The sequence below is a fragment of the Hemitrygon akajei genome, chromosome 22 (assembly GCF_048418815.1).
Source record: "Hemitrygon akajei chromosome 22, sHemAka1.3, whole genome shotgun sequence".
In the NCBI taxonomy this organism is placed as follows: domain Eukaryota; kingdom Metazoa; phylum Chordata; class Chondrichthyes; order Myliobatiformes; family Dasyatidae; genus Hemitrygon; species Hemitrygon akajei.
Genome location: NC_133145.1, coordinates 27,923,777 through 27,950,531, shown reverse-complemented (window position 1 = coordinate 27,950,531; position 26,755 = coordinate 27,923,777). Strand labels below are relative to the sequence as shown.

Genomic DNA, 26,755 nt, shown 5'->3' with positions numbered 1-26,755 from the left:
CTCTGGATTTTCGGTACGGATTTACCCCATAGCTTCCTTTTCTCCCAAGGCTGCCCACAAGACAGTGGGGCTATTTACCCACAGCTGGGGATCTGGTTCACAAGCACCAGGGCTTGTCCACATGCTGGTGGGCCTGCCTGCTGTGTGTGCAGGCCCAGACCTCCTCCCCTTTCTCTGCATTTCAGCCCGAGTCCGAAAGGAGTTCAGTTTCCCTGTGTCACCAGAGTGGAGGCTTGCTGTTTGAGAGGTTATGTACTGGCAGGGAGATATTTACATAGTCACCTCCCCTTTTCATGAGACTGCTAGCCATCAATGGAAGCTGAAAACAAGAGTGACAAGCATTACCACACTAGACACATTATAACAATCATTAGACACACAAGCTGAAATTTAACATAATATGAATCAGTTAATGGATGTTATGGTACTGTCATCTTTAGCTATCAACACAGCTGGGTAAATTCACACTTTCAGTGACCCTAACCTCCAGTCATGTCTGTATGAAGTTTGTCTCTTCCCCTTGTGACCAAACAATTTTTCTCTGGATGCTCTGCTTTCTGTCCCCGTCTCAAAAATGATAAGACCGTAAGTCATAGGAGCAGAATTAGGCCATTCAGCCCATCGAGTCTGCTCTGCAATTCTGTCATGGCTGATCCTGGATCCCACTCAACCCATACACCTCCCTTATCACCATATCCTTTGATTCCCTGACCGATCAGGAAACTATCAACTTAGGCCTTAAATGTACCCACGGACTTGGCCTCCACCACGGTCTGTGGCAGAGCATTCCACAGATTCACAACTCCCTGGCTAAAAAAATTCTTCCTTACCTCTGTTCTAAAAGGTTGCTCCTCAATTTTGAGGCTATGCACACTAGTTCTGAATACTTCTCCCACAGGAAACATTATCTCACATAGATTGACTAACTGTCTGCTGTAACTTGCCACTTGTGCGTGGGTGAGTGGAATAGTGAGGGTGGGTGAGGATTGAGTGGGAGGATAGGAAACTGATAGCAATAGGGGCAGAATAAAATGCCTTTAAACTGGAATTAGTTAAAAAGGGGTGCTTGATGATTGTCTTGGACTTGGTGGGCCAAAGAGCCTCTTTCTGTGTTATAGGTTAAGTCTACATTCTCTATTTTGAAATCCAAGTTCACTTTTAGACACATTTCTCCTGTTATCACATTTTCATAAATTACCCTTTCAAAGCAAAACAATCTGAAGTGGCCAGCCAACTGCGTCACCATGATTGTAAATATTTTACAACACTAATGGGGAGAAACATATTTTTGTTTTGTTTGTGCCAAGTCAATATTGCAGCAATCCTTTTTAAAGCATGAATTTGATTCTGACATTCATTAAGGTACTTTATTAAACCAGCAAATGGTTTGAAAAATGGAGACAATTTGTGCAATTATCCAGACAGTTGTGGGATTCAACAACTTTTCTTTGCAACCAGGCAACAAGTTGGGAAACAATTTGAATTGTTCACAATTGGCAGAAATATTCAAATTCATATTTAATTATGAAATGTTTGGATTGAGGGAAAATATTTTCAGTCCTTATCCTTTTTCCAAATGTCAAATAAATATCTATGTTTCTTATCAAGCTCATAATCAGATTTTTATTTTCTATGTCTTAATTTGCTTTTCCTTAATTCCAACTTATGCATTATTTATTTAAATTGTTTGAATGCTGTCCATTAATGTCAAGATTATTTTTTCAATTATTTTGTCTCAATCTTCTTCAGCTCCTTTAGTCTCCACGGTTTACACTTACACCTTTTGATTCTCCTTACTAACTATAGAATGTCCTGGAATATTTAATTCCCATCTTTCGTCACTCCACTGACACAATTCCATAATGTTAATTAGACCATACTCATGACTTGATGGGTCAAATGGCCTAATTCTCCCATGTCTTATGGTCTTATATCCATTTCTTCTGTTGGAGCTATTAATTCATTTACCATTTTGTTGATGCATGACTAAGAAGTGTAGATTGAGCATCATATTTTTCATCCATCTCAATTGATGGTAGCTAAATCATCTAATTCATTTAAGATTCATTAGATGCCTAGAATTGCTGGGATCATGAATGTGCAGACTGACTGGGTATGAAAAGCTCACAGAGAAAAACTGTGCTAATGACCTATTGCAGGTACAGGGTTATATGTTTATTTCTGCCACACTCATGCACAATCAAGATCCATACCTTCAGAGATACTTTTAGTGCAAAATTTTATATCATTGGAACAGTCACAATTAATTACTGCTAAAAAGAACATCAAATGCTGATACCAAGATTCAATAAGCTCTTGCCAAGAGGACTAAACCTTAGTGCATATCCACACAGAAAGCTCTGAAGGAACTCTGAGGTTCAAGCGGCATCTATTGAGGGAAATGGAAAGCTGATCCTGCCTCGCCCATTGAGTTCCTTCAGTGCTTTACCTGTTGTTCTAGCATCTGCAGTCCCTTTTGTCCTGGTAGTGCTTGAGCCTGTTTTCGTAATTTGTATAGAATTTAGGATCACTGTGGAAACCTAACCATCCTCCTCTTTATTGCTTATGGTTAAAACCATGCTCAAAGATTTGCAAGAGATATTCTTTTAGATGTTAGATCTCAAAAATAAGTAGATTGATGATCTAGCATCCATCACTTAATATCTTCACTGACTCCAATTCATTACTGATAGGTTCTCAGTCAAGAGTTAGTCAACCATTTAAAGTGCTGATGGTAAAGAAAGTGTTGATAACTAATCACAAAAAGGGAAAGTAATATCAGGTGTTATTTATAGTTCCTAAATTGAAGATGATAAGGAAGATGCTCTTTCATAAGCTATCTCTTGCACAGTTCTCATGTTGGACTCCAGCTAGGCCCAGGGAATAGGGAAAAAAGAGAATGATAACTTTTATTTGGCAAAAAAAGGATGTGAATAACAAAAGCTGTCACTTCTACCAATATGATTAAAATAAAGTACATTTGGCTCATTCATCCTAAATGGAAGAATTCCCAAAGTTATTGAATCCATCTATGGGAATCATAAGAGAAATATCAAATTATAATCCTCTTTATGTTTAAACTAAATTTAATTATATTTATCATTTTACAAAGATTATGTCCTCACTTAGCTGAATTTTATTGAACCTCAGTAAAAGGAATACATTTAGCTTAACCTTTCTTTGCAAATGACATAAATAAATTATAGAAATGATTCTCGAGTTGTGTCTACTTTTACAAAACATTGTTGTTTTTGTTTCCAAGGTGAAAGACGCTTTCACAATGCGATTTGCTGATGTTGAAAGATGCAATTCTATCTTCATATTCCTTGAGATTACCTTTATGTTATGCTCTGTGTAATGTACAATCACTTGCATATTTAAAAATTAGGAGCTGAGTTAGCAGGAAATGTAGTGCAATCCTCATCAGTTACAAATCTCGATGGGTATAAAGAGCTAACATAAGGTTCGCTTTGACAAATTCACTGGAATGCAAGTAATTGTAAGAACGGCTCACACTTCACATTTTACAAACACCTTCCAATGAATTAAGGCAGGTTACTAATATTTGAGTGCAATATTTCGTTTTGTTGCATTTCTTCTATCTCAGAATGACACCTAAAATTATGCACCACTGTACGACTCTGTTCACACAAAACACATGCACATTTTCTTCCTTGCTATTATGGAGTAATTGACTTAATTCTATTAATATTTACAATAACTTTATATTATCTATTATAACTCATTACTGGCATAATTTATTTCACGGCCCCTGAAACTGTTCATTGCAGAGTAAATAACACTGTTTGATACAGCAAATCTTGGAGTCTCATTCGCTTGTAAGTAGAACTGAATGACCCTAAAAAGCCTTTGTTAAATTTCTGATCAAATTCCACAATGTTGGACATGAAACAGAATCTTAAAATAGTTATTGTTCCACTTACTTCAGGCAATAGCAAACAAATAAAATATTTCAAAAGCCACACTGTGACTTTGTTCCATATTTTATGAACTTCCACTGTGACTATACTTCAAAAATAAGTATATAATTGTTTGTAAAGTTCTTGGGATATCCTCAGGTCCAAAAAGGTGCCTATAAAATGAAGTCTGTCATGTTCACTGAATCCAAAGCACATATATATGGAGTGGTTTATCATCTCCATCAATTCCTACAGGTCCACATAAATATTTTATTGTGAAGGTATCCAAGAATCTCTGTTGTGCCATTTTATCTCACAAGGTAAGAAATGGTGACCTCTGTTTCCTGAAATATCTAGACACGGACTTCTTTTGTTGCTTTTCTTTGAGAATAGGAAGCCAGACCAATCCAAATACAAGAAACATAATCCCAATCGACAGAAATGCTGGCCCCAGTATGTTGCAGGTTTTCTTGGTGATCTGTGCAAAGTACAAGCCAGTTGCAATGGAACCCAAAATGAAAAATGCTCCTCCAACCGACATGACAATGATAGGTTTGTGATAAATTTCCCAGGCTGTCTGTGGCTCTGAAGTCCAAATGGATACACTTCTCGAGCTGCTGTAAAAGGTACTTCCTGCGTGACTAGTCAGTAGATCTTTGGACTCAGAGCATGATGGCATGCCTAGATTTGTGTTCTCAGTTGAACTTGATTTCATCTTTGTGTTTAGAGTGGATGCCAGCTTTCTCTGTATCTGTATTTAAATAAAAAATGCATTATTGAAGGTGGGTAGCAGAGAATAATATTATTTTTACAAGAGCAGCATTTTGATATATTTCCAAATATCTAAATATTTTTTCAAACATTTAGAGCTATGGAAATAAAGAATTATGAAGCATGTCACTATCAATGCTCATTTTAATGGTGAAAAAATTCTTCTGGAGACCAAGAAAAATTAAATTCCACACATTCTCAAAACACAATGAAGGGGATGAAATGATTGGGAAAGAACTCGTGAAATGTTATAATGAAGACAAAAAGCATCAATAAAATTAAACTATCAAAGAAAGTAATAAGATTCATTACAGGCACATTGATTAGAAAGCAGAGACAGTATGATTTAAATAGGACAACCAAAGAATGGACACTGTATAAGCCAGGCAAAGTATAAACTTGGAGAGTTCTCTGGAATTGTAAAGCCTTTACTTCTTCCTTCTTTCCTTGATATTCTTGAACCTAAAATATTTATTTGGCCTTAGCTACTTTCTTTTGTGCTCTGGAGACTTCCAACCTTGTAAACTCCTGATGCTCTCTTTGGAAAGTAGCATCAACTTCTATATCCTCCAGTTTGCTCTTTCATTTTCCTGTGGCTAATACTAGGGAGTACAAAGGTCTCCTTTAAAATGTATGCTTTAAATTGCAATTTTATAACCCTGTTGATAGTTTTACAAAATGCTTAACTTCAAACTTGAAAATTTGAATTCATTTAAGAGTTAGCACACGGCCAGTCATATCCGAGATATATTTCAGTTTTGATGCGGTTTTTCTCGAATCCTAAGTTCTGATGAAAAGACACTGAGTTGAAACAGCTGTTCTTCTCTTTCCACAGATAATTCAGAATCTGTTGAATGCTTCTAACATTTTCTGTTTTATTTCAGATTTCCAGCATCCTTATTGCTGCCATGTCAGCTGCTTGGATAATGTTTACCCAAAGGGCCGTGGCTAATGTGGTTAAACACTTTCAATGTAATGTTCTCAAAGAACTTAAATGCCAGCTTACATAAAATGGGGATGGTTGATTAATGTAGGAGCATCCTGTTCTCAGTAATTGACCTGTTTTGTGTTTGCAGTTCTAATGAAGGCAAAGCAGTCTCTGGTGCTGCTGTGAATGTGTAAAACTGATAGTTATTTCTGATTTCTGCACGTGGGCAATTCAAAATGGAGATCTGGAGTGTTCTTAGTCACACTGGGCACCTATGTAGAACTTACAACTACAGTCAGCGCATGGCAAGAATTTCCACTTTTTAAGCAATATTCTCACTGCAAAAATCATTGAAAACTTTGAACGAAATACAGTATAGCTGATACTTAATGGTGGTTGAAGTCATAATTACTACTGAAAAATCTCACCAACCTGAAAAACTAAATTTGTTTAAAAGCTTGCTTTTACTAACTCCATGAATTGTTTGTAATGTTTACTCTGGTTCTGCAAAACAATGAAAAATGCATTACAAACCGATCTTTTTCCTTTCTGATTTACTTGCTATGAAATTTCTTAAATCTGATGGAGTCCTCAGCTTGTTTAGTGCCTGTATATTTGCTGAATCATTGTACTACTCAATTAAGCACCAAACTCAAAAGCATTAAAATAATACAGGCATTTTGCATAATCAAATTACATTTACTAAATCTTTCTCTGTGTGTGTGTGTGTGTTTAGACATTGGCCTTTTGCAAGCCAGAGCAAAATTCCAGGCTGGTATAGATTTAAGCATTCTGCAAAAACAAAAATCTCAGCAATTATTATTTATTTGCCTATTCAATAAATGCTGAAAGGCTGAATATTAAGATGAGGCTTTTTAGTGATGACATGAAATAATTTATCATCGTGATTTCAAAATAAAGAACAGGAAAGCTACTTCAGAATCTGGGTTAGCCTTACAGCCTTTCATCTCTGTAACTCAAGCGTTGAATCCAGCACAAACTGATAAGATGAAAGTCTCATCTCTTTGATGTCTGTGAGAGTTAAATGTGAAATTGTTGGAGTTCCAGCCAGTGGTAACACACTTATGTTTGCTTGTGAATTTACTCTTCCCATAATTTAGCACAAATTACCATTCAACTGACAGTCTGAAACTATTTTAACACGAAACTAAAGGTTTATAAAAAATAATAGAGCAAACTGGTATAACTTCATAGAAAATCCTCCCCTTTGATCTGAAGTAGGGCTGATGGTTGAGGCAGAGTAAATGGAATAGTACGTATGATTTTTGCCGAGTAGCTGAACAGAATATGCATTTCTGAACCGAGTGTCTAATGTTTATGTTTCTTTAATCTGACCAGTCAAAAGGAATGCAAAAACCTTGATTGCTACATACAAAACATATTGAATGATCTGTGTCCTGGATCCAGCACATAGATGCAAGCACAGGGAAGGCAGGCCAGAGTCTTTACTTCCTCAAGAGGTTTGGCATGTCACTGAACACTCTAAAAATTTTCTATAGACACACTTTAAGTATCCTGACTGATTGCATCTTGGTACAGTAATTTGAAAGCAAGAATCTTCAGAGGGTTGGATATATTCAGCCCAATATATCACGGGTACACCCTTCCCCACCACTGGTAGTAACCACAAGGTGCTGGCTCAAGAAGGTAACATCTATCATCAAATATCCCCACCATCCAGGACATTCCATCTTCCGCAGCTACCACCAGGCAGGAGGTATAGAGGCATGAAGAGCCACACCACCAGGTTCAGAAACAGCTACTTCTGTTTAACCGTTTGGTTCCTGAATCAATTGGCACAACCCAATCACTGCAGTAGGATAACATTATGAACACTTTGCACTTAAATGGACTTTTCTGTTTGTTCTAGTAACTCTATTTCTTGTGAAATTGGGTATAATTTATGCTTTCTTGTGAATGCTGCTTATGATATGTTACTGCCATTATTGCTGCAGTGACAGTTTTTCCACTGTACTATACATGCATATGCTTAAGCATGTGACAATGAAATTTGACTTGACTTTGAAGGCAAATCTGGCAATTGTCTATAGAACACTGAGTCTGACTCTGCAACTCAGAAGGGAAGGTAGGGGAGGAGGCAAGGGCTGTGGTGATAGGGGATTTGTTAGTTAGGGGAACAAAATTGAGGTTCTGTGGATGAGAACAAGATTCCTGGATGATATGTTGCTTCTGGGTGCCAGGGTATGAGACATCTCAGATCAAGTCCTCTGCATTCTTAAGATAGAGGGTGAGCAGCCAGAGGCTGTGGCCCATGAAGGTACCAATTACTATAAGAGATGAGGTTCGGCAAAGTGAGTTCATTGAGTTAGGTGCTAAGTTAAAGGGGAGGACCTCCATGGTTGTGATCTCAGGATTACCACTTGATCTGCTATTAGGGAAAGAGACAGCGCAGGTGATCGAAGTTTGTGTCGGGAACACTTTGCATCTAGTGAACACAATGCCATATGTTTCGAAGTAAGTATGCAAAAAGATAGGCCTGGTTCGCAGGTTGAGATTCTATATTTGGGAAAGGTCAAGTCTGATGGTATCAGCAAGGATCTAGTAAGTATGGATTGGGAAAAGGCTGTTGTTTGGCCTTGCTAAGTGTACTTGGTAAATGGGAGGCCTTCAAAAGTGAAATTTTGAAAGTACAAAGCTTGTGGAGAGCCTGTCAGAATAAAAGGTAGAGATATCAGGGGTCAGGATCCTTGTTTTTTAAGAGATGTTGAAACCCTATACAGATTACAGAGGAGGTGGTGTTTGCTATCCTGAAGCAAAATAGGATGAATAACTCCCAGACGCTGTGGGAGGCAAGTGCAAACATTGCCAGGGCCCTAGCAGAGATATTAAAATCATCCTTAGCAACAGGTGAGGTACCAGAGGATTGGAGAACAGCCAATATTGTCCTGCTGCTTAAGGAAGGCTCTAAAAATAAACCAGGAAATTATAGGCCGGTGAGCCTGACATCAGTAGTAGGAAAGTTCTTAGAAGGTATTCTAAGGGACTGGATATTTAAATATTTGTATGGACATGGACTGATGAAAGGTAGTCAGCATGGCTTCATACATGGTGGTCATATCTAACCAATTTTATAGAGTTTTTCAAAGAAGTTACCAGGAAAGCTGATGAAGGCAAGGCAGTGGGTATTGTCTTCCTGGGCTTTAGCAAAGCATTTGACATAGAATAGAAACATAGAAAACCTACAGCACAGTACAGGCTCTTCGGCCCACAATGCTGTGCTTAACATGTGCTTACTTTAGAAATTACCTAGGGTTACCCGTAGCCCTCTATTTTCCTAAGCTCAGTTTTAATGTTTAAGAGAAGTTTGGATAGGTACATGGATGGCAGGGGTGTGGAGAACTATGGTCCCAGTGCCGGTCAAAGAAAGTATGGTTTAGCATGGACTAGATGGGCCAAAGGGCCTCTTTCTGTGATGTACTTTTGTATGACTCTAGGAGTCTTATCAATAGAGTTGAAATACATGGAAAAGAAGTTGAACAGTAGATGTAAAGTTATGGGCCAATGACAAGCAAATGGGGCTAGTTTGGATAGGACATCTTGATCAGTATGGATGAAGTGGGCTGAAGGGCCTGTTTGTGTGCTATATGACTCTATGACCATGACTCAATTTGTAAGTGTATATTTGAAGAAACCTGATGATAAACTACTCAATTCTTTATTGTTAATGAATGTAACTCACCCTAACATTGTCAATGTTCCTTTTGATATTTGATAAGAATATATCAAATTTTTTTACAGGTTTCCAAAGGTTATATAATGTTCATTTTCTTACAAAATGTGTCACATCAGAGTTAGTAATATTGAAAGTCATTTGCTTGTATTTGATGTTGTTACTGTTTTAATCAAGTACACTATTCCTGCTTTAAATTTTTTGTACTGTGGCGACCCACTTTCTGCGCAGGCGAACCAGCTCACAAATAGCCAGCGCGTGGGGGGAGACTTTGGTAATGCACCTCTGACGTCATTTCCACCCGGAGAGGGCGGGCGCTAGGGATTAAATGCCAGCGCCACAAAGTTTGAATAAACTAGTCTCGAAACGTTATTTCAGCGCTGTGTGTAGCACATCGCTACATTGGTGACCCCGACGGTCCAAACGGGATTTGGACCAAAGATGACCGACTCTTCATCTGTTCATGCAGTTTCGCTAAAACTGCCGACTTTCTGGATGCTGCGACCACGCGTGTGGTTTAGCCAAGCAGAAGCCCAGTTCCAGATTCGGCGGATATCCTCTGATTCCACGTGTTACTATCATGTGGTGAGCACCCTTGACCAGGAGACGGCCGCCCAAGTTGCGGATAACGAGATGCTGGCCCTGGCTGACGGACACAAGCCCTGCCTCATGTTCAAGCAAGCGTTCCTAGAGCAACTGCCCGAGGACATACATCTGCTGCTGGCCGACGCAGATTTCAGCGACCCCTGGAAGGTGGCAGCCCGGGCAGACGTGCTGTGGAAAGCCAAGAGGGAGAGAGTGGCGTCCGTCGGTCAGGTTACCAGGCCACGCGCCCAACAGCGGACCAGACCCAGCCCGGCAGGGGGGCGCACACAACACAGAGGCAGGAGTGAGGAGGCAAGTGAACAGTGGTGTTTCTACCACCAGCAGTGGGGCACAAAAGCCCGCCGTTGTTGCCCACCCTGCAAGGGCCGGCTGCCGCTAATGACTATGGCAGCTGGCCACCAGGACAGCCTCTTGTACGTCTGGGACAAACAGTCGGGATGCCGCTTCTTGGTCGACACCGGAGTGGAAATCAGCGTCTAGCCCCCTACGGGGTACAACACCCGCAACAGGAAGCCAGGACCCACCCTGAGGGCCACAAACGGCAGCACGATATGGACCTACGGCACCCGCACAGTGCAGCTTCAGTTCGGCGCCAGCCGGTTCACGTGGGACTTCACACTGGCCGCGGTGGCCCAACCACTCCTGGGGGCAGAATTCTTGCGAGCTCACAGCCTACTGGTCGACTTGCAAGGGAAAAGACTGGTACATGCTGAGACTTTCCAGACGTTCTCCCTGGGTGAAGCCAAGTTGCCGGCCCCACTCCTGGACTCCGTCACGCTGTTGGACAACAAATTCACCAGAATCCTGGTGGACTTTCCATCAATTCTGGCACCGCAGTTCACGGCAGCCATGCCCAGACACGGGGTACAGCACCACATTCCGACCCAGGGACCACCCCTCCACGCCCGCGCACGAAGGCTCCCCCCGGAAAAGCTCCGCCTGGCGAAGGAGGAGTTCAAGAGGATGGAGGAACTGGGGATCTTACGGAGGTCCGACAGCCCATGGGCCTCCCCCCTGCACATGGTGCCCAAAGCAGCCGGGGGTTGGAGACCATGCGGCGACTACCGCAGGCTGAACGAGGCTACAACTCCAGACCGCTACCCCGTGCCGCACATACAGAACTTTGCAGCAAACCTGCACGGGGCAAGAATATTTTCCAAAGTAGACCTCGTCCGGGGATACCATCAAATCCCGGTGCACCCTGAAGACATCCCCAATACAGCACTTATCACCCCATTCAGCCTGTTCGAGTTCCTCCGAATGCTGTTCGGCCTGAAGAATGCCGCACAGACGTTCCAGCGGCTAATGGATGCGGTGGGATGCGACCTGGACTTTTCCTTCATCTATTTGGACGACATCCTTATAGCTAGCAGTAGTCACCAGGGGAATCTGTCCCACCTCCGCCAGCTCTACTCCCGCCTGAGCGATTTTGGCTTCACGATCAACCCGGCCAAATGCCAGTTCGGTCTCGATACCATCGACTTCCTGGGCCACAGGATTACCAAAGACGGGGCAACACTTCTTCCCGCCAAGGTAGACGCGATCCACCACTATGCCCGGCCCAACAAAGTCAAAAGCCTACAGGAGTTCGTTGGTATGGTGAACTTCTACCACCGTTTCCTCCCCTCAGCAGCCCGTATCATGCGCCCTTTGTACACCCTGATGTCGGGTAAAGGCAAGGGCATTACTTGGGACTAGGAGGCCGCGGCCGCTTTCGTTAAAGCCAAGGAAGCCTTGGCAGATGCTGCGATGCTGGTGCACCCCAGAACAGACGTTCCGACCGCACACACGGTTGACGCATCCGACACAGCAGTCGGTGGGGTGCTGGAGAAGCTCATCGAGGGGCGCTGGCAACCCCTGGCGTTCTTCAGCAAGCACCTACGACCACCCGAACTCAAGTACAGTGCTTTCGACCGGGAGCTGTTGGCACTGTATCTGGCAATCCGGCATTTCAGGTACTTCTTAGAAGGCAGGCCGTTCACTGCGTTCACGGACCACAAACCATTGACCTTCACGTTCACAAAGGTGTCCGATCCCTGGTCGGCTCGCCAGCAGCGACATCTGTCCTACATCTCCGAGTACACGACGGACATCCAGCATGTCTCGGAAAAGGACAACGTCGTGGCGGACGCACTCTCCAGACCAGCTGTCCAGGCCCTGTCCCTGGGGGTGGACTATGCAGAACTGGCGGAGGCGCAGCAGGCAGACGACGAGATGCCCAGCTACAGGACCGCAGTCTCGGGTTTGCAGCTGCAAGACTTTCTCGTAGGCCTAGGTGAGAGAACCCTCCTGTGCGACGTGGCTATCAGCCAACCTCGTCCTATCTTCCCGGCAGCCTGGACGCGGCGAGTTTTCGACTCCATACACGGTTTGGCACACCCATCTATCAGGACAATCGTCCGGCTGGTCTCCAGCAAGTTCGCGTGGCATGGACTTCGCAAGCAGGTCAGTGAATGGGCCAGAACGTGCGTGCAGTGCCAAACAGCCAAGGTGCAGCGGCACACTAAAGCCCCGCCGCAGCAGTTTGAACCCACCCACCGGAGGTTCGACCACATTCATGTGGATATCGTGGGCCCCCTACCAGTGTCCCGAGGAGCGTGGTACCTCCTAACTATGGTAGACCGGTTCATGAGGTGGCCAGAGGCGGTCCCACTCACCGACACATCTGCCGATTCCTGCGCCCGAGCACTGATCGCAACCTGGGTAGCACGCTTTAGGGTATTGGCCCACATTACCTCCGACAGAGGCACCCAGTTCACCTCCCGCCTGTGGTCGGCTGTGGCCAGCCTGTTGGGAATGCAGCTACACCACATTACTGCCTACCACCCACAGTCGAACGGACTAGTGGAACGCTTCCACCGTTACTTGAAGTCGGCTCTCATGGCTCGCCTGAGAGGACCTAACTGGGTGGACGAGCTTCCCTGGGTCCTGTTTGGAATTCGCACAGCGCCTAAAGAGGATCTGCACGCCTCGTCGGCCGAGTTGGTGTACGGCACACCCCTGGCCATCCCAGGAGAGTTCATACCAGCCCCAAGGGGGCAAGAGGAAGAACCCACAGCAGTCCTGGACAGACTACGCGAGAGGCTCGGCAACCTGGCCCCCGTACCGACTTCACAGCACGGACGGACCCCGACCTATGTACCCAAAGACCTGCAGGACTATAAGTTTGTGTTTGTACGAAGGGGCGGACACTGGGCACCGCTACAGTGGCCGTACGAGGGGCCATTCAAGGTGATCAACAACAACGGGTCCACATACGTTCTGGACATTGGGGGAAAGAGGAGGTTTTCACGGTGAACCGACTCAAACCAGCCCATGTGGACTTGGCGCAGCCAGTCGAGGTTCAGGCATCGTGGCACAGAGGCAGACCTCCCAAACAGAGGCTGATCCAGACTGTGGACATTGGGGGGTGTATCACTGGTTCTTGGGGGGGGGGGGTTTATGTGGCGACCCACTTTCTGCATAGGCGACCGGCTCACAAGTAGCCAGAGCGGGGGGCGGGTGAGACTTTGGTAATGCACCTCTGACGTCATCTCCGCCCGGAGAGGGCGGGTGCTAGGGATTAAATGCCAGCGTCGCGAAGTTTGAATAAACTAGTCTCGAAACGACTTACCGACTGCGTGTCATTATTTCAACGCTGTGTGTAGCACATCACTACAGTACATTATTTATGAGAGAGAAAGCGAAGTAGATTGGGTGCAAAAATAGGCAGAGAAACTCTAAGGATTGAACAAAAGAAACAACTTGCAAAGAAAGGCAGGAAATACATAAGTGATTAAAACACAAATAAATGTACCGCAATTTATGCAGTCGGCAAATTTGTTTCAATTTTGATAAATCTATGGGGACACATTTTGCTATTCTTTGGAAAATACAACCCTAAAAGTAGATGCACAATAATTCAAAGGGCAAGATATGCGTATCGCTTAAATTGGTGAGACAGAATAAAAGGGCTTTCATAACTGGACATTGCGGTACTTTCTGTGTGGCTAGAGCTGAACTGTAGAGGAGTTAAATTAAAATTATGTGACAACTCACTTATACCGACCGTGTTTGTAATCCTGAGCACATTTCCGGTCAACACTCTGAGAAACGATAAGGAGCTATACAGAGCTACAAGCTTAATTCTGATACTGACTTGTTATACTTACGAAAAAAATTAAACCAAATTGTGCTGTTTTTGGTAAAAATCAGAAGAGCAAAGTGATTGATGGAGATTTTTTAAATTATTAAAAATATATATTGAAAGGCTAGATAGTGAAATAGTAAGTATGCGTGGTAGGGAGTCACAAACTTGGAGTATTGACCTTGACAAATGGAATAGGAAATTCAGGAGAGCTGCATTGCCAGAGAGTGATTAGAACATGGGTCGTGTTAGTGCCGGATATTGTTGAGGAAAGCAGCATAGATGCTTTTAAAGGGAAGCTACATCAGCAAATGAGAGAGAAAGAATTAAGTTTATGCTTGATTGAGTTAGATGAAGAAGCTTGCGAGGAGCTTATTGAAACAAATAAACCAGTTTGGTCACTTTGCCTGTTTCTGGTCAATGCTTTTGTGTAATTAGGACATATAACACAGAAATCTACAGCACATTACAGGCCCTTCGGCCCACAATGTTGTGCAAACCATGTAACTTACACTAGAAACTGCCGAGAATTTCCCTACCACATCGCCCTCTATTTTTCTAAGCTCCATGTAGCTATCTAAGAGTCTCTTGAAAGACCCTATTGTATCCACCTCTATCACCTTCGCTGGCAGTGCATTGCACGCACCCTCCACTCTCTGTGTGAAAAACTCACCCCTGACATCCCCCTTGTACCTACTTCCAAGCACCTTAAAACTATGCCTCCTTGTGTTAGCCATCTCAGCCCTGGGAAAAAGCCTCTGGCTATCCACATGATCAAAGCCTCTCATCATCTTATACTCTTCTATCAGGTCACCTCTCATCCTCTGTCACTCTAAGGAGAAAAGGCCAAATTTACACAACCTAGTCTCATAATCATTCCAATCCAGGCAACATTCTTGTAAATCTCCTCTGCATTCTCTCTGTAGTAGTGAGGTGACCAGAACTGAACACAGTACACCCAAAATGTCAACTGTACTTTTTTCCATAGATGCTGCAGGACCTGCTGAGTTCCTCCAGCATTTTGTGTGTGTTGCTCAGTACTGCAAGTGGGGTCTAACTAAGGGCTTATATAGCTGTAATATTACCTCATGGCTCTTGAACTCAATCCCATAGTTGATGAAGGCCAACACACCATACACCTTCTTAACACTGTCAACCTGCGCAGCAGCTTTGAGTGTCCTATGGACACTGACTCCAAGATCTTGCTGATCCTCCACACTGACAAGAGTTTTACCATTAATATTATACTCTATCTTCAAATTTGACCTACCAAAATGAACCACTTCACACTTTCCTTGGTTGAACCTCATCTGTCACTTCTCAGCCCAGTTCTGCATCCTATCGATGTCATGCTGTAACCTCTGAAAACCTTCCAGACTATTCACAACACCCCCTAATTTTGTGTTATCAGCAAACTTACTAACCCACCCTTCTACTTCATTTATAAAAATCACAAAGAGGAGGGGTCCTAGAACGGATCCCTGTGGAACACCACTGGTCACCGTTCTCCATGCAGAATGTGAACCATCTACAACCACCCTTTGCCTTCTGTGGGCAAGCCAATTCTGGATCCACAAAGCAAGGTCTCCTTGGATCCAATGCCATTACTTTCTGAATGAGCCTGGCACGGGGAACCTTATCAAATGCCTTACTGAAATCCGTATACTCTATATCCACTGCTCTACCTTCATCAGTGTGTTTTGTTACATCCTCAAAGAATTCAATCAAGTTCGCAAGGCATGACCTGCCCTTGACAAAGCCATGCTGACTAACCCTATTCAGCTACGTCTCTCCAAATACTCATAAGACCTGCCTCTCAGGATCTTCTCCAACAACTTGCCCAGCACTGAAGTTAGACTCACTTCACTTCTGTAGAAAAAATTGGAATTGGTTTGCAAGCTTCTGTGATACTAGTATTATATGCAGGCAGTGAGAAAGCAGATGTATACATGAAATATATTATCAAATTTTGTAGAGAGTTCATCCAAACAACTTTCATGGAGATGATTCTTCCCTTATGCCATAAATTAGAACATGCAGCTAAGAAGCTGAAAGCAGTTTGCAATTTTCTATCTTTACTATTCTTACATATTAAGGCCTGAAAGTGATATCGTGTGATAATCATACATGCAATGATTACTTCAGAATTAATTATCCTTAAATGATATTATCATTATGCATTGTATTTTAGTCACAAGAGCCCATTTGTCTTGTGCCAGTTGCAAAATAAGGAGGTCAGCAACATCAGAACGTAACTACTTAACATCGCGCCTTATAATACAAAAAGATTTATTGTTCCTGGTATTGCATATCCGGTGTCTGTTTCCGGCTATTCAACATAGATACAGCATTTTAGATAAACTATGAAGGGAACAGGAAATTGGTAAATAGCCATTCTTAATCAATTCTAATCTGCTTTCACTGTTGGAGCTTCTGGGTGTGGAATGATATAATTAAAGGAGGTGGACTGCTTATCATCATATTTACTCAAAAGCTAGAAACTCATACTGAATAGTGCACCCAGGCAGAAAATTGCCATATATGTTGTTGGTACAGAAATTTCTGAAAATTTTAATGGATATCAACAAGCCCTGGCTATAATGCTCACTGTGTTTTAATTATACTTTAAATATATGTACAAACCGGAATCAGGTTTAATATCACTGGCATATGTCATGAAATTTGTTAACTTTGCAGCAGCAGTACAATGCAATACAGGATAATTATAGAAAAATCTGAATTACAGAGGTATATTAAATAGTTACGTTAAAGTAAGTATACAAAAACAGAAATAAAAAGTAGTGGGGTGGTGATTCCATTTAGAAATCAGATGTTTGAAGGGAAGAAGCTGTTCCTGAATCACTGAGTGTGTGCCCTCAGGCTTCTGTACCCCCTTCCTGATTGTAACAATGAGAAGAGTGCATGTCCTGAGTGGAGGGGGTCCTTAATGATGGACGCTGCCTTCCTGAGGCACCGCTCCTTGAAGATGTCTTGGATACTACAGCGGCTAGTACCCGTGATGGAGTTGACTAACATCACAACTTCCTTTGATCCTATCCAGTAGCCCCCCGTACCAGACAGTGATGCAGCCCATCAGAATGCTCTCCATGTCAGAATAACTGAATTTTGTTTTCTCTACTCGACTCATTAACTTTGAATCTGTTACAGGGAATTTTTCTTTTATACAGTGCAACAATTAGACATTAACACCATTTAAGAGCTGTAACAGAGATGTCAGCATTTCGATACCAAAGGTTTTCTCTCCTTCAGCAGGTGAACTTATTTGTTCTCGATCTATGAGGTGTAATGATACAGTATATAGGATTGGTGACTTTGAATGATATTTTAAAATGTGATTGATCGAATGTTAGATTGGTTCACATAAGCAGGGAGCTAATAAAATTATATGCCACAAATAAATAATCATTTATATTTTTAAAAGTCCTTTGGTTAATTGATTTCATTTTCTACTGAGCATGGCTGGATGTTGCTTAACCTACACCAAAGAGGAATTCACACAAATCCTCATATTCTAGCCAAGAATAAGAAGCATATTTTTACAGCTAAGCGTCTGCAGATAAGCTTTCAAAGAGTTGATTTGACAGCAATTAAAGCCATAGTGTTTTCAGTTTTGGCAATTTATCTTTAATTTTCTTTCTGAAATTATTAGATAACTACATGCTCATTTTCTGAAAGCTGTGAACAACTGTCTATACAAAATGGGGGTAGTGACAATGGTGGAATAAACAATTGATGACGACTGCTAATAGCAATAATGAGCCAATGAAAACTCAACATGCACAATTAACACAAACTATCAAGTTAATTTCACAAGTTGACAATATAGATAAATCCCTATAATGTTCTAGGTCAAGGGTTCATAAACTATCTAATGCCAGGGATCCCTACCATTAAGCAAGGGGCCTGTAGACTCAAAGTTAGGAAACCCTGTCTAGGTTAATAACCATTTGGAACATTTGCTGTACAGTCTAAGCCACTGGGTGAAGACTAAAGGATTTAGCATAATTCAGATTTTGGACTATGCCCCTGGAAATTAGATTCTAACAATCTTTCCAAGTGTAAAAAATCCCCAGAAGTACCTGAAAGGGCACAGCAGAGTGCAGATTTGAGATTTTTTTTATAAATGCACTTTGTATTTTATTGATGAAAAGGTTTTTCTTCAATTGATTTAATTCTCCTTCCTATAATTCGCCATGTTATGGGCGCTATACAAACACAATGTATCATAGTTGCAACATTGCCTTGTTTTACAGAACTTGGAATTTTCAAAAGACTAAAGTTCTGCAGGATCGGTATGAATTGTTTACATGTTTAAGACTTCAGCAAACTGCAAAGAAAAGTTTAATAAAAAGATTGAGCTTTGGCATTGTCAAATTTAAATCACAGTTGTCATAACAACGTCCCTGTGTTGATTAAAATACAGGCCCTACCTTACGTTGACTTAAGATTTGGATCAATAGTCATACATTTGTAACGGAAACATTTCCAATTTTGTAACACCTTCAGGTACTGAAGTATGATAGAAAATCCCAGTGCACCTGGAGTCAAACAGCACGTCAGTTACAATGATATAGGAACAATGTAAGAAAGGCTGCGGCGATTCCTGTATTTTCTGCAACAAACCCATTGTTTATAGCTAACTTTTATCCACTCCAGATCGGATCACTTTCTAGAGTGTACATGTTTGTGAATTATCATACTATTGTCGATGATTTGTCCATTTACAAAATACCTTGCAGATCGCATCACTTTCATCTTGGGTTGATAGAAATTTGTTCCTCAGCCTGGGATTCCTAGCCACTGTTTGATTTTGCAATAGAATAAGGAGAATCCCCGGCCACCCGACTCTTTCTGCCCCTTCATCCTGACCACTTAGATTTACCTCTGTAGAGTAGCACGACCCAGTTTATCAGTAGGAACCACCATCACTCTTAACCCTTTTATCCCCAAGTTAATGCTCTCCTGGCTAAAGTCCATAAACTCATCCCTTTGCTTTTCCTCTCTCGATGTCCTAAAGCCCGTCAACCCGTTTAAGCAGCTCCCTGCAGATCGACTCGTTACTTCTATTATAATTGTTCAACTCCTTTAAATCTAAATTCTCTGCATTATTCCGTATGACCTCAAAGTTGTGAAGAATGGATCTGTACGAGCAGTATGCAAGAAATGATTTTCAGGGTCCCAATAATGAACAAAATTACCAATTTACTTCAGTAAGTGCCAAATTCAAAATTCCTATCCTTATTTTCGAGCTACTCTAAGGAATTACCCTTCTATCCTCAGTAACCTTCCTCTAATCTCCTCTGCTGAGAATTCCACCTTTCCGTAGCCTCTTGGGAACCCGGAGTCAGTCCCTTTTCTCTTCTCGCCATCACTCACCATTTCTGTCACGTTGTCAGTTCTGTACTCTTCCTAAATCTCTTCAGCTATTTTACCACTGCTGGGACACTCCTTACTTAGACCACGGCCGCACGAACAATTAGGCAGAGTGTGACAAATCTTACCCTAGGAGTGCCAATTGTTGCTGGCATGGTGCTGTTTCTCTGCTTCCCACCCGTACAACATCCATTTCTTAGATATAAATTGATTGGGGTGAGGGAAGCCCCACCCCCAACACACACAATGTGCATTTACGCTCCCGGTAATTAGCTAACACCGCTGGGCATGCCATATATTGATTTGCTCTGTAAAAGTGCTGCAAGTTACCATTTATTTTCCACTCTCACAGCTCGCCATTCTTTTGGGATTGTTCCATTATTTATTGTTGGAGTTGTGGTAGCTTTGGGCGCGGCTTCCCGTTGCCAGTTCGTTTTTTATTCGCTTTCTGTCTTTATATAAACATTTACATTGAGTGGCGGTGCAGCTGCTCGTGCCGCGACACGGCCACTGATCCGGAGTTCGCCTGTGTTCAAACTCCCGAAGAGTCCTTTGCAAAATCCTCTTACCCCGATGCCTAATGCTGCCCACAAACGCTAAAGTTGAACACAAATCTAGAGAACTAACCGCCCCTTTTATTACTCTATAATCTGTGTAGTGCAGCGTCTCAAATTTCTTTAATAGCTCCGACCTAACACTTGGGATACGGCCAGCTCCCACTCCAACCACCCCTGTTCTCCCACCCCACCTGCTCTTCCTTTTCATCTTCACCCCCACTCCCCGAGCCTCTCAACCTCTCCCAGAGGCTGAAGGTTGATGAATGAATTCTCCGTGACAATTGACAGTGCGCTCCCAACTTCTGGATATTAAACGTAAAGGGGAAGTTACAATCCGGCGCTTTGATTCAAACACATTTTAACCATTTCAGAGCCAGTGTGTGTACTAGTCAAAAGTCGGAAATAGCGATTACAGCAAGGCAGCCGCTTGTAATTTAAACTCTCCTTACATTTCACATATTTTTGCACTTTTTTAAACTACGGATTTCATCAACCTCACTCTTTTAACTGTTACCACCCAGCTTCCTCACACTCGTCAGTCTCGTCCTGGTCTTGGCACCTCATCCTTCCCGACCGGTAGTACAGATACTTGCCTTCACTCCTTCCCAGCTCTGACACCTCTTTCCGCCCCGCGCTCTCGTTCTCCTTATCCCAAGGTCCCGTGTATGGAACGCCCCAAAGCGAAGTGAGTTAAGGCTGTGCCTCCCTCTTGCAGTTTGTCATGGGAAACATTGCTCACCGTTAAAGAGCGACAGATGTATAACAGCGAGAGTTCATGATATGAATAGCGACAGGCAGATCTTTTACCGGGGCGGGAACTGAATTACATCATCGCCAGGCTAAACGTCAGATTAGAAACTACATCTTCAGTGCAAATTTTAATGTACTGATTAATGCAGATCATTAGAGGTAGTGTTCGCTCTCTGCGTGATTCACAACTTTTGTATTCACAAGCTATATTGAAAAAATGAAAATGTTGCACATCATTGGAGACTTTTTACGCACATGAATGTTTCTAATAAGGAACAAGAAACTTTCCTCAACTTTATTCGCATTATACGCTCCTTCACCGTGGGTTAAACTGTGTGGGAAGTGTTCAGCAAAGCTGCTTCTCCGTTTGAGAAAATGAATGAAGAAGAAAACTGGAAATGATGGATATCTGAAATGAAGTCAGAAAATGCTGGGAGTACTCAGCAGGCCAGGGGAGAGAAGGTTAATGTGTCAGGTTGATGACTACCTCATCATCAAACATATTTTCAAGAAGGCAAGCATATTTTTCAAAATTACAGAGAAAGAGGAAGGAAGAATGCAGTAGGAAACTGATCAACCATGGTCTTATGGAAAGTTGGAATAGGTTTGAGAGGCTGAGCGGCCCACTCCTTTTAATTTCTATGTTCAAAATCTGTTTGGTGCCAATGATACTACTGACAACCACGAGAGGATGGAGTATTGATGGAGAGTGAAGAATTGAGTTAACATTACAGGAAAATGGACTTTAATCAGACCAGCAACACACACAAAATGCTGGTGGAACGCAGCAGGCCAGGCGGCATCTATAGGAAGAAGCACTGTCGACGTTTCGGGCCGAGACCCTTCGTCAGGACTAACTGAAAGAAAAGATAGTAAGAGATTTGAAAGTAGGAGGGGGAGGGGGAAATATGAAATGATAGGAGAAGACAGGAGGGGGTCGAGTGAAGCTAAGAGCTGGAAAGGTGATTGGCAAAAGGGATACAGAGCGAGAGAAGGAAAAGGATCATGGGACGGGAGGCCTAGTGAGAAAGAAAGGGGGAGGGGAGCACCAGCGGGAGACGGAGAACAGGCAGAGAGAGAAAAAAAGGGAGGGGGGAATAAATAAATCAGGGGTGGGGTAAGAAGGGGAGGAGGGGCATTATCAGAAGTTAGAGAAATCAATGTTCATGACATCAGGTTGGAGGCTACCCAGAAGGAATATAAGGTGTTAATGCCCCTCTTCCCCTTCTTACCCCATCCCTGATTTATTTATTTCCCCCTCCCTTTTTTTTCTCTCTCTGCCCATCACTCTGCCTGTTCTCCATCTCCCTCTGGTGCTCCCCTCCCCCTTTCTTTCTCCCTAGGTCTCACGTCCCATGATCCTTTCCCTTCTCCAGCTCTGTATCCCTTTTGCCAATCACCCTTCCGGCTCTCAGCTTCACCCCTCCCCCTCCTGTCTTCTCCTATCATTTGGCGTTTCCCCTACTTTCAAATCTCTTACTATCTTTTCTTTCAGTTAGTCCTGATGAAGGGTCTTGGCCCGAAACGTCGACTGTACTTCTTCCTATAGATGCTGCCTGGCCTGCTGCGTTCCACCAGCATTTTGTGTGTGTTGCTTGAATTTCCAGCATCTGCAGATTTCCTGGTGTTTGTGTTTTTAATCAGAACAGGTTGGGTTTGGTACAGATTGGATGAGCTGGTGTCCTGAAATAACTGGAATAGTTTTTGGATTTTGACAGCTGCAACATCCCATTCTGAAGATCAGATGCAGTGCCTAGAACTTGCTTAGTGCCCTTTTATTTAGAATAGTGATTCCATGAAGTAAAATGTCAGCATTCATTTCTAACTCTGCAAACGTTCACAGTATTACCAGATGGTTCTTAACAGACTCGCCTCCGAGAGATATCAGAAAGTAACTGGATTTTTTTTTACATCTTTCTATGATCTTTCTGTCTTCAATAAGTGGTGCTGCCATTAGAAAAAATTACTTATAATTTAAGAGATAAATATGAAACATTTTTGAAAATCTGGGGCCCTTATTTACAAAAGACAGGATTAAATATATAGGTGCTCTGAAGAGGAAATTAATGGTTACTTGGGGAAAGAAATAAATATATATACTAAAGTTATTAAGAACTCCATGGAGCATGTGGAGACCTTCCAACAAACAGGCACTCTTTCTTTCTTTTTATTCTTTCTTAATTTTTTTTATATAGGGAAGTTAGGGGGGAGGGGTTAAGGGGAGGGGGGAAGGGACACATACTTTTTTTTTCTATACTTGTAATCATTTAAAAATGCAATTAAATAAAATTAAAAAAAATATCTAACACAAACAGGCATTTTGTTTGCTTTCTAAACAATAAATTATCATTTGTGATGATTAAAAAAATAAATAAAAAAAAAAGTGGTGCTGCAAGAAGGTGTCGTCCATCACTAAGGACACTCACCACTGGGACATGGCCGTTTCTCATCATGACCATCAGGGATGAGGTACAGGAGCCTGAAAACCACGCTTAATGTTTTAGGACCAGCTTCTTCCCCTCTACCATCAAATTACTGAATGATTAATATATTTTTATTGTAGCATAGTATTTTTTTGTTTTGCACTTACTGCTGCTACCAAACAACAAATGTCATGACAATATGTCAGTGATAATAAACTCATTTCTGATTGTGTGTGGCTGAAAAGTTCAATGTGCAAAGAATCAAACCAGATGAGAGGAGTTAGATTTTTAGGCAGTCGCTTTCTTTGATTTAGACAATAGACAATAGACAATAGACAATAGGTGCAGAAGTAGACCATTCGGCCCTTCGAGTCTGCACCGCCATTTTGAGATCATGGCTGATCATCTATTATCAATACCCGGTTCCTGCCTTGTCCCCATATCCCTTGCTTCCCCCATCCATAAGATACCTATCTAGCTCCTTCTTGAAAGCATCCAGAGAATTGGCCTCCACTGCCTTCCGAGGCAGTGCATTCCAGACCCCCACAACTCTCTGGGAGAAGAAGTTTTTCCTTAACCCTGTCCTAAATGACCTACCCCTTATTCTCAAACCATGTCCTCTGGTACTGGACTCTCCCAGCATCTGGAACATATTTCCTGCCTCTATCTTGTCCAAACCCTTAATAATCTTATATGTTGCAATCAGATCCCCTCTCAATCTCCTTAATTCCAGCATGTACAAGCCCAGTCTCTCTAACCTCTCTGTGTAAGACAGTCCTAACATCCCAGGAATTAACCTTGTGAATCTAGAATGCATTTCAAAGTTCAAAGTACATTTATTATCAAAGAATGCACACATTATACAACCTTGAGTTTCATCTCCTAACATGCAGCCACAAAACAAAGAAAAGCCAAATAGCCCATAAAAATGAGAAAAAAAAAATCTTGAAAGGGTGGGGAAATAGATTTAATAGTAACTTTCAAAATAGTCCAGGAAATAAGTTCAGCTTGAAGATGCCAGAATGGTGGAGTTGTGGCACATCAGTTGCATTTTCAAAGTGTTGGCACAACTAGGATGGGCTGAACAACCTGCTCACTGAATCTGCAGACAATTTGCATTGAGGCCATAAAGCCAAAGAAGTACAGTTGTTTTATTTTACGAGTGTGGGGAAGTGATGAGTGTGGGTAGGTTCTGTGGAAAAGTAGCATGCTCTTCTGTTTGCAAGACTTGATTTATATCTAACCCAGGGAGATAGTATTACCATTCCTAGTTACAAACATCCCCAAAGAAAATGAGTATAAATAGTTTCTATCCAGTTCCTAAAGTTCAGGGAATAGATTTTTGTTTTTTTCACCTAGGCATAAAATGGACACTGAAGAATGGAAGTATGTGATTTGCATTGAACAATTTCCATATCAGGTAACCACAGCTGACTATTTCCATAATGCCAGTTAGTCAGCTGGGTGGCGAATCCACAGTAGAAACTATTACCTGCCATTAAACTAAATGTTTAAACTAATGTTTGTAATGATGTTTGAAGTGGCAAAAGAGGGTATAGGACAGTACTTTCCAGCACAGTTTTGATCGTTTTTGGATGACTTGATTTCTAAGGTAAGGTTTTTTTTATAAGTCTGTTTATTACAGTGTTGACAAGTTATACATTAGGCTTGTGGTTCTTAGTTGTGGGAATTTGGGAAGTGAAAGAATAGCACATAATTTTAAGAAGCTACCGATGGATGAGAATACACAGAGCTCTGTGAATATATTTTAACCTGTTTATGGAATACTCTTTTTTTCCTCAGAAAATGATGTAACATATCCTCCTAAGTGATGGAACACACCATTTTACCAGTCACAGAATAATTAGGGTGTAACTCCTAGTAAATAATAAAAAGAACTATTAACAGAACAATTCATTCCAGCAGGAAATCCTTTAATTATTTACTAGCAGTCAGAAAAATATTGGAGCAGGACAGATTGTAAATTATTAACTCATTCCACTCATGTTATTCATTCAGTATTTGATTCGAATCCATAATTGATGATAAACTTTGCATCCAGATTGTGTTTATTTATTTTTCTTTATTTCTACATTTCTATAATTTAACTCATTTTCTTTATTATTGGATTGTCTGAATTTCACATGTACTTTGAAAGACATTTTGAGAACCGTGAATGACACAATCACAGTGCAAGTCATCATCTGGTACATTATTCTCATTACATTCATGGAATGAAACAGCGATACTTAAGTTTGGGCAAATATTCCTTTGGATGCTGGGTGCATGGAATTCAATTGCCTGACGACCAATATTAACAATGCACTACAGCCAATAGAAGAAAATCCTGTTTGCTATAATTTTCCAATTTAAAGCTGATGCTCCAAAATAGGTAATTTCCATCAACAATATTTTTTATGAATGGTAAATTTCATTCATGTTCAGAATGTGATGGTAACATGGAGGCAAGATCGAAATGGGTGATGAATACAGGAGTGAAGGTGTTATGTTTGGTTGCATGCACCATATGGAATAAGGTTGATGATATTGTACTGCAGTTAGAGATTAGCAGGTATGACTTTGTGGGCATTTCTGAGCTGTGGCTGAACGAAGATCATAGTTGGGAGCTGAACATCCAAGTGTATATATTGTATCAGTAGGACAGGCAGGTAGGCAGAGGGGGTGGGTTGTGTGGCTCTACACCCCAAAGATGAAGAAATATTTAAAAGGGAGGAGGAGCTGACAAGGGAAGTCAAAGACAACATAAAAATAAAAGAGAGAGCATATAACAGAGCAAAGATTAGTGGGAATTAGGGGATTGGAAAACTTTTAAATACCACCAGAAGGAAACTAAAAAAAAAAATGGAGAGTAAAGATGAAATATGAAGGTAAGCTAGCTAATAATATCGAAGAAGATGCTAAAAGGGTTATTTTTCAGAGATATAAAGAGTAAAAGAGAAGAGAGAGTGGATATTGGACCGCTGGAACATTATGCCGGAGAGGTCATAATGGGAGACAAAGAAATGGCAGATGAATTTAATAAGTATTTTGTGACAGCCTTCACAGTGGAAGACACCAGCAGTATGGCAGAAATTCGAGAGTGTCAGTGGGCAGAAGTGAGTGTAGTTGCTAAACTTCTATAGATACACTGTGGAGAGCATTCTGACAGGCTGCATCACTGTCTGATATGGGGGGTGGGGTGCTTCGCACAGGACCGAAAGAAGCTGCAATTTAGTCGGCTCCATCTTGGGCACTAGCCTACAAAGTACCCAGGACATCTTCAAGGAGCGGTGTCTCAGAAAGGCAGCGTCCATCATTAAGGACCCCCAGCACCCAGGGCATGCCCTTTTCTCACTGTTACCATCAGGTAGGAGATACAGAAGCCTGAAGGCACACATTCAGCAATTCAGGAACAGCTTCTTACCCTCTGCCATCTGATTCCTAAATGGACATTTAACCTGTGAACACTACCTTGCTTTTTTAATATATATCTTCTGTTTTTTTGTACAATTTTTAATTTATTCAATATATATATATATAGTAATTGATTTACTTATTATTATTATTA

At 41.8% G+C, this 26,755-nt stretch overlaps 1 protein-coding gene across 2 annotated transcripts; it reads right to left on the bottom strand.

Moving 5' to 3' along the window:
- Positions 1-212: 212 nt before the first annotated feature.
- On the bottom strand, positions 213-20,813 carry LOC140714574 (phosphoinositide-interacting protein-like). 2 transcript variants are annotated; one of them, XR_012095919.1, is made up of 3 exons: positions 20,608-20,813; positions 3,945-4,671; positions 213-319 (listed from the first exon to the last, which is right to left on the bottom strand). XR_012095919.1 is itself a non-coding variant. In XM_073025882.1 (2 exons), exon 2 carries the CDS (start codon positions 4,633-4,635, stop codon positions 4,234-4,236), a length of 402 nt encoding a protein of 133 aa, XP_072881983.1. In that variant the 5' UTR covers positions 4,636-4,671; positions 20,608-20,813; the 3' UTR covers positions 2,154-4,233. The 2 variants fall into 2 exon arrangements, 1 of the variants encoding a protein (XP_072881983.1); XM_073025882.1 differs by lacking the exon at positions 213-319 and having other exon boundaries at positions 2,154-4,671.
- Positions 20,814-26,755: the final 5,942 nt, after the last annotated feature.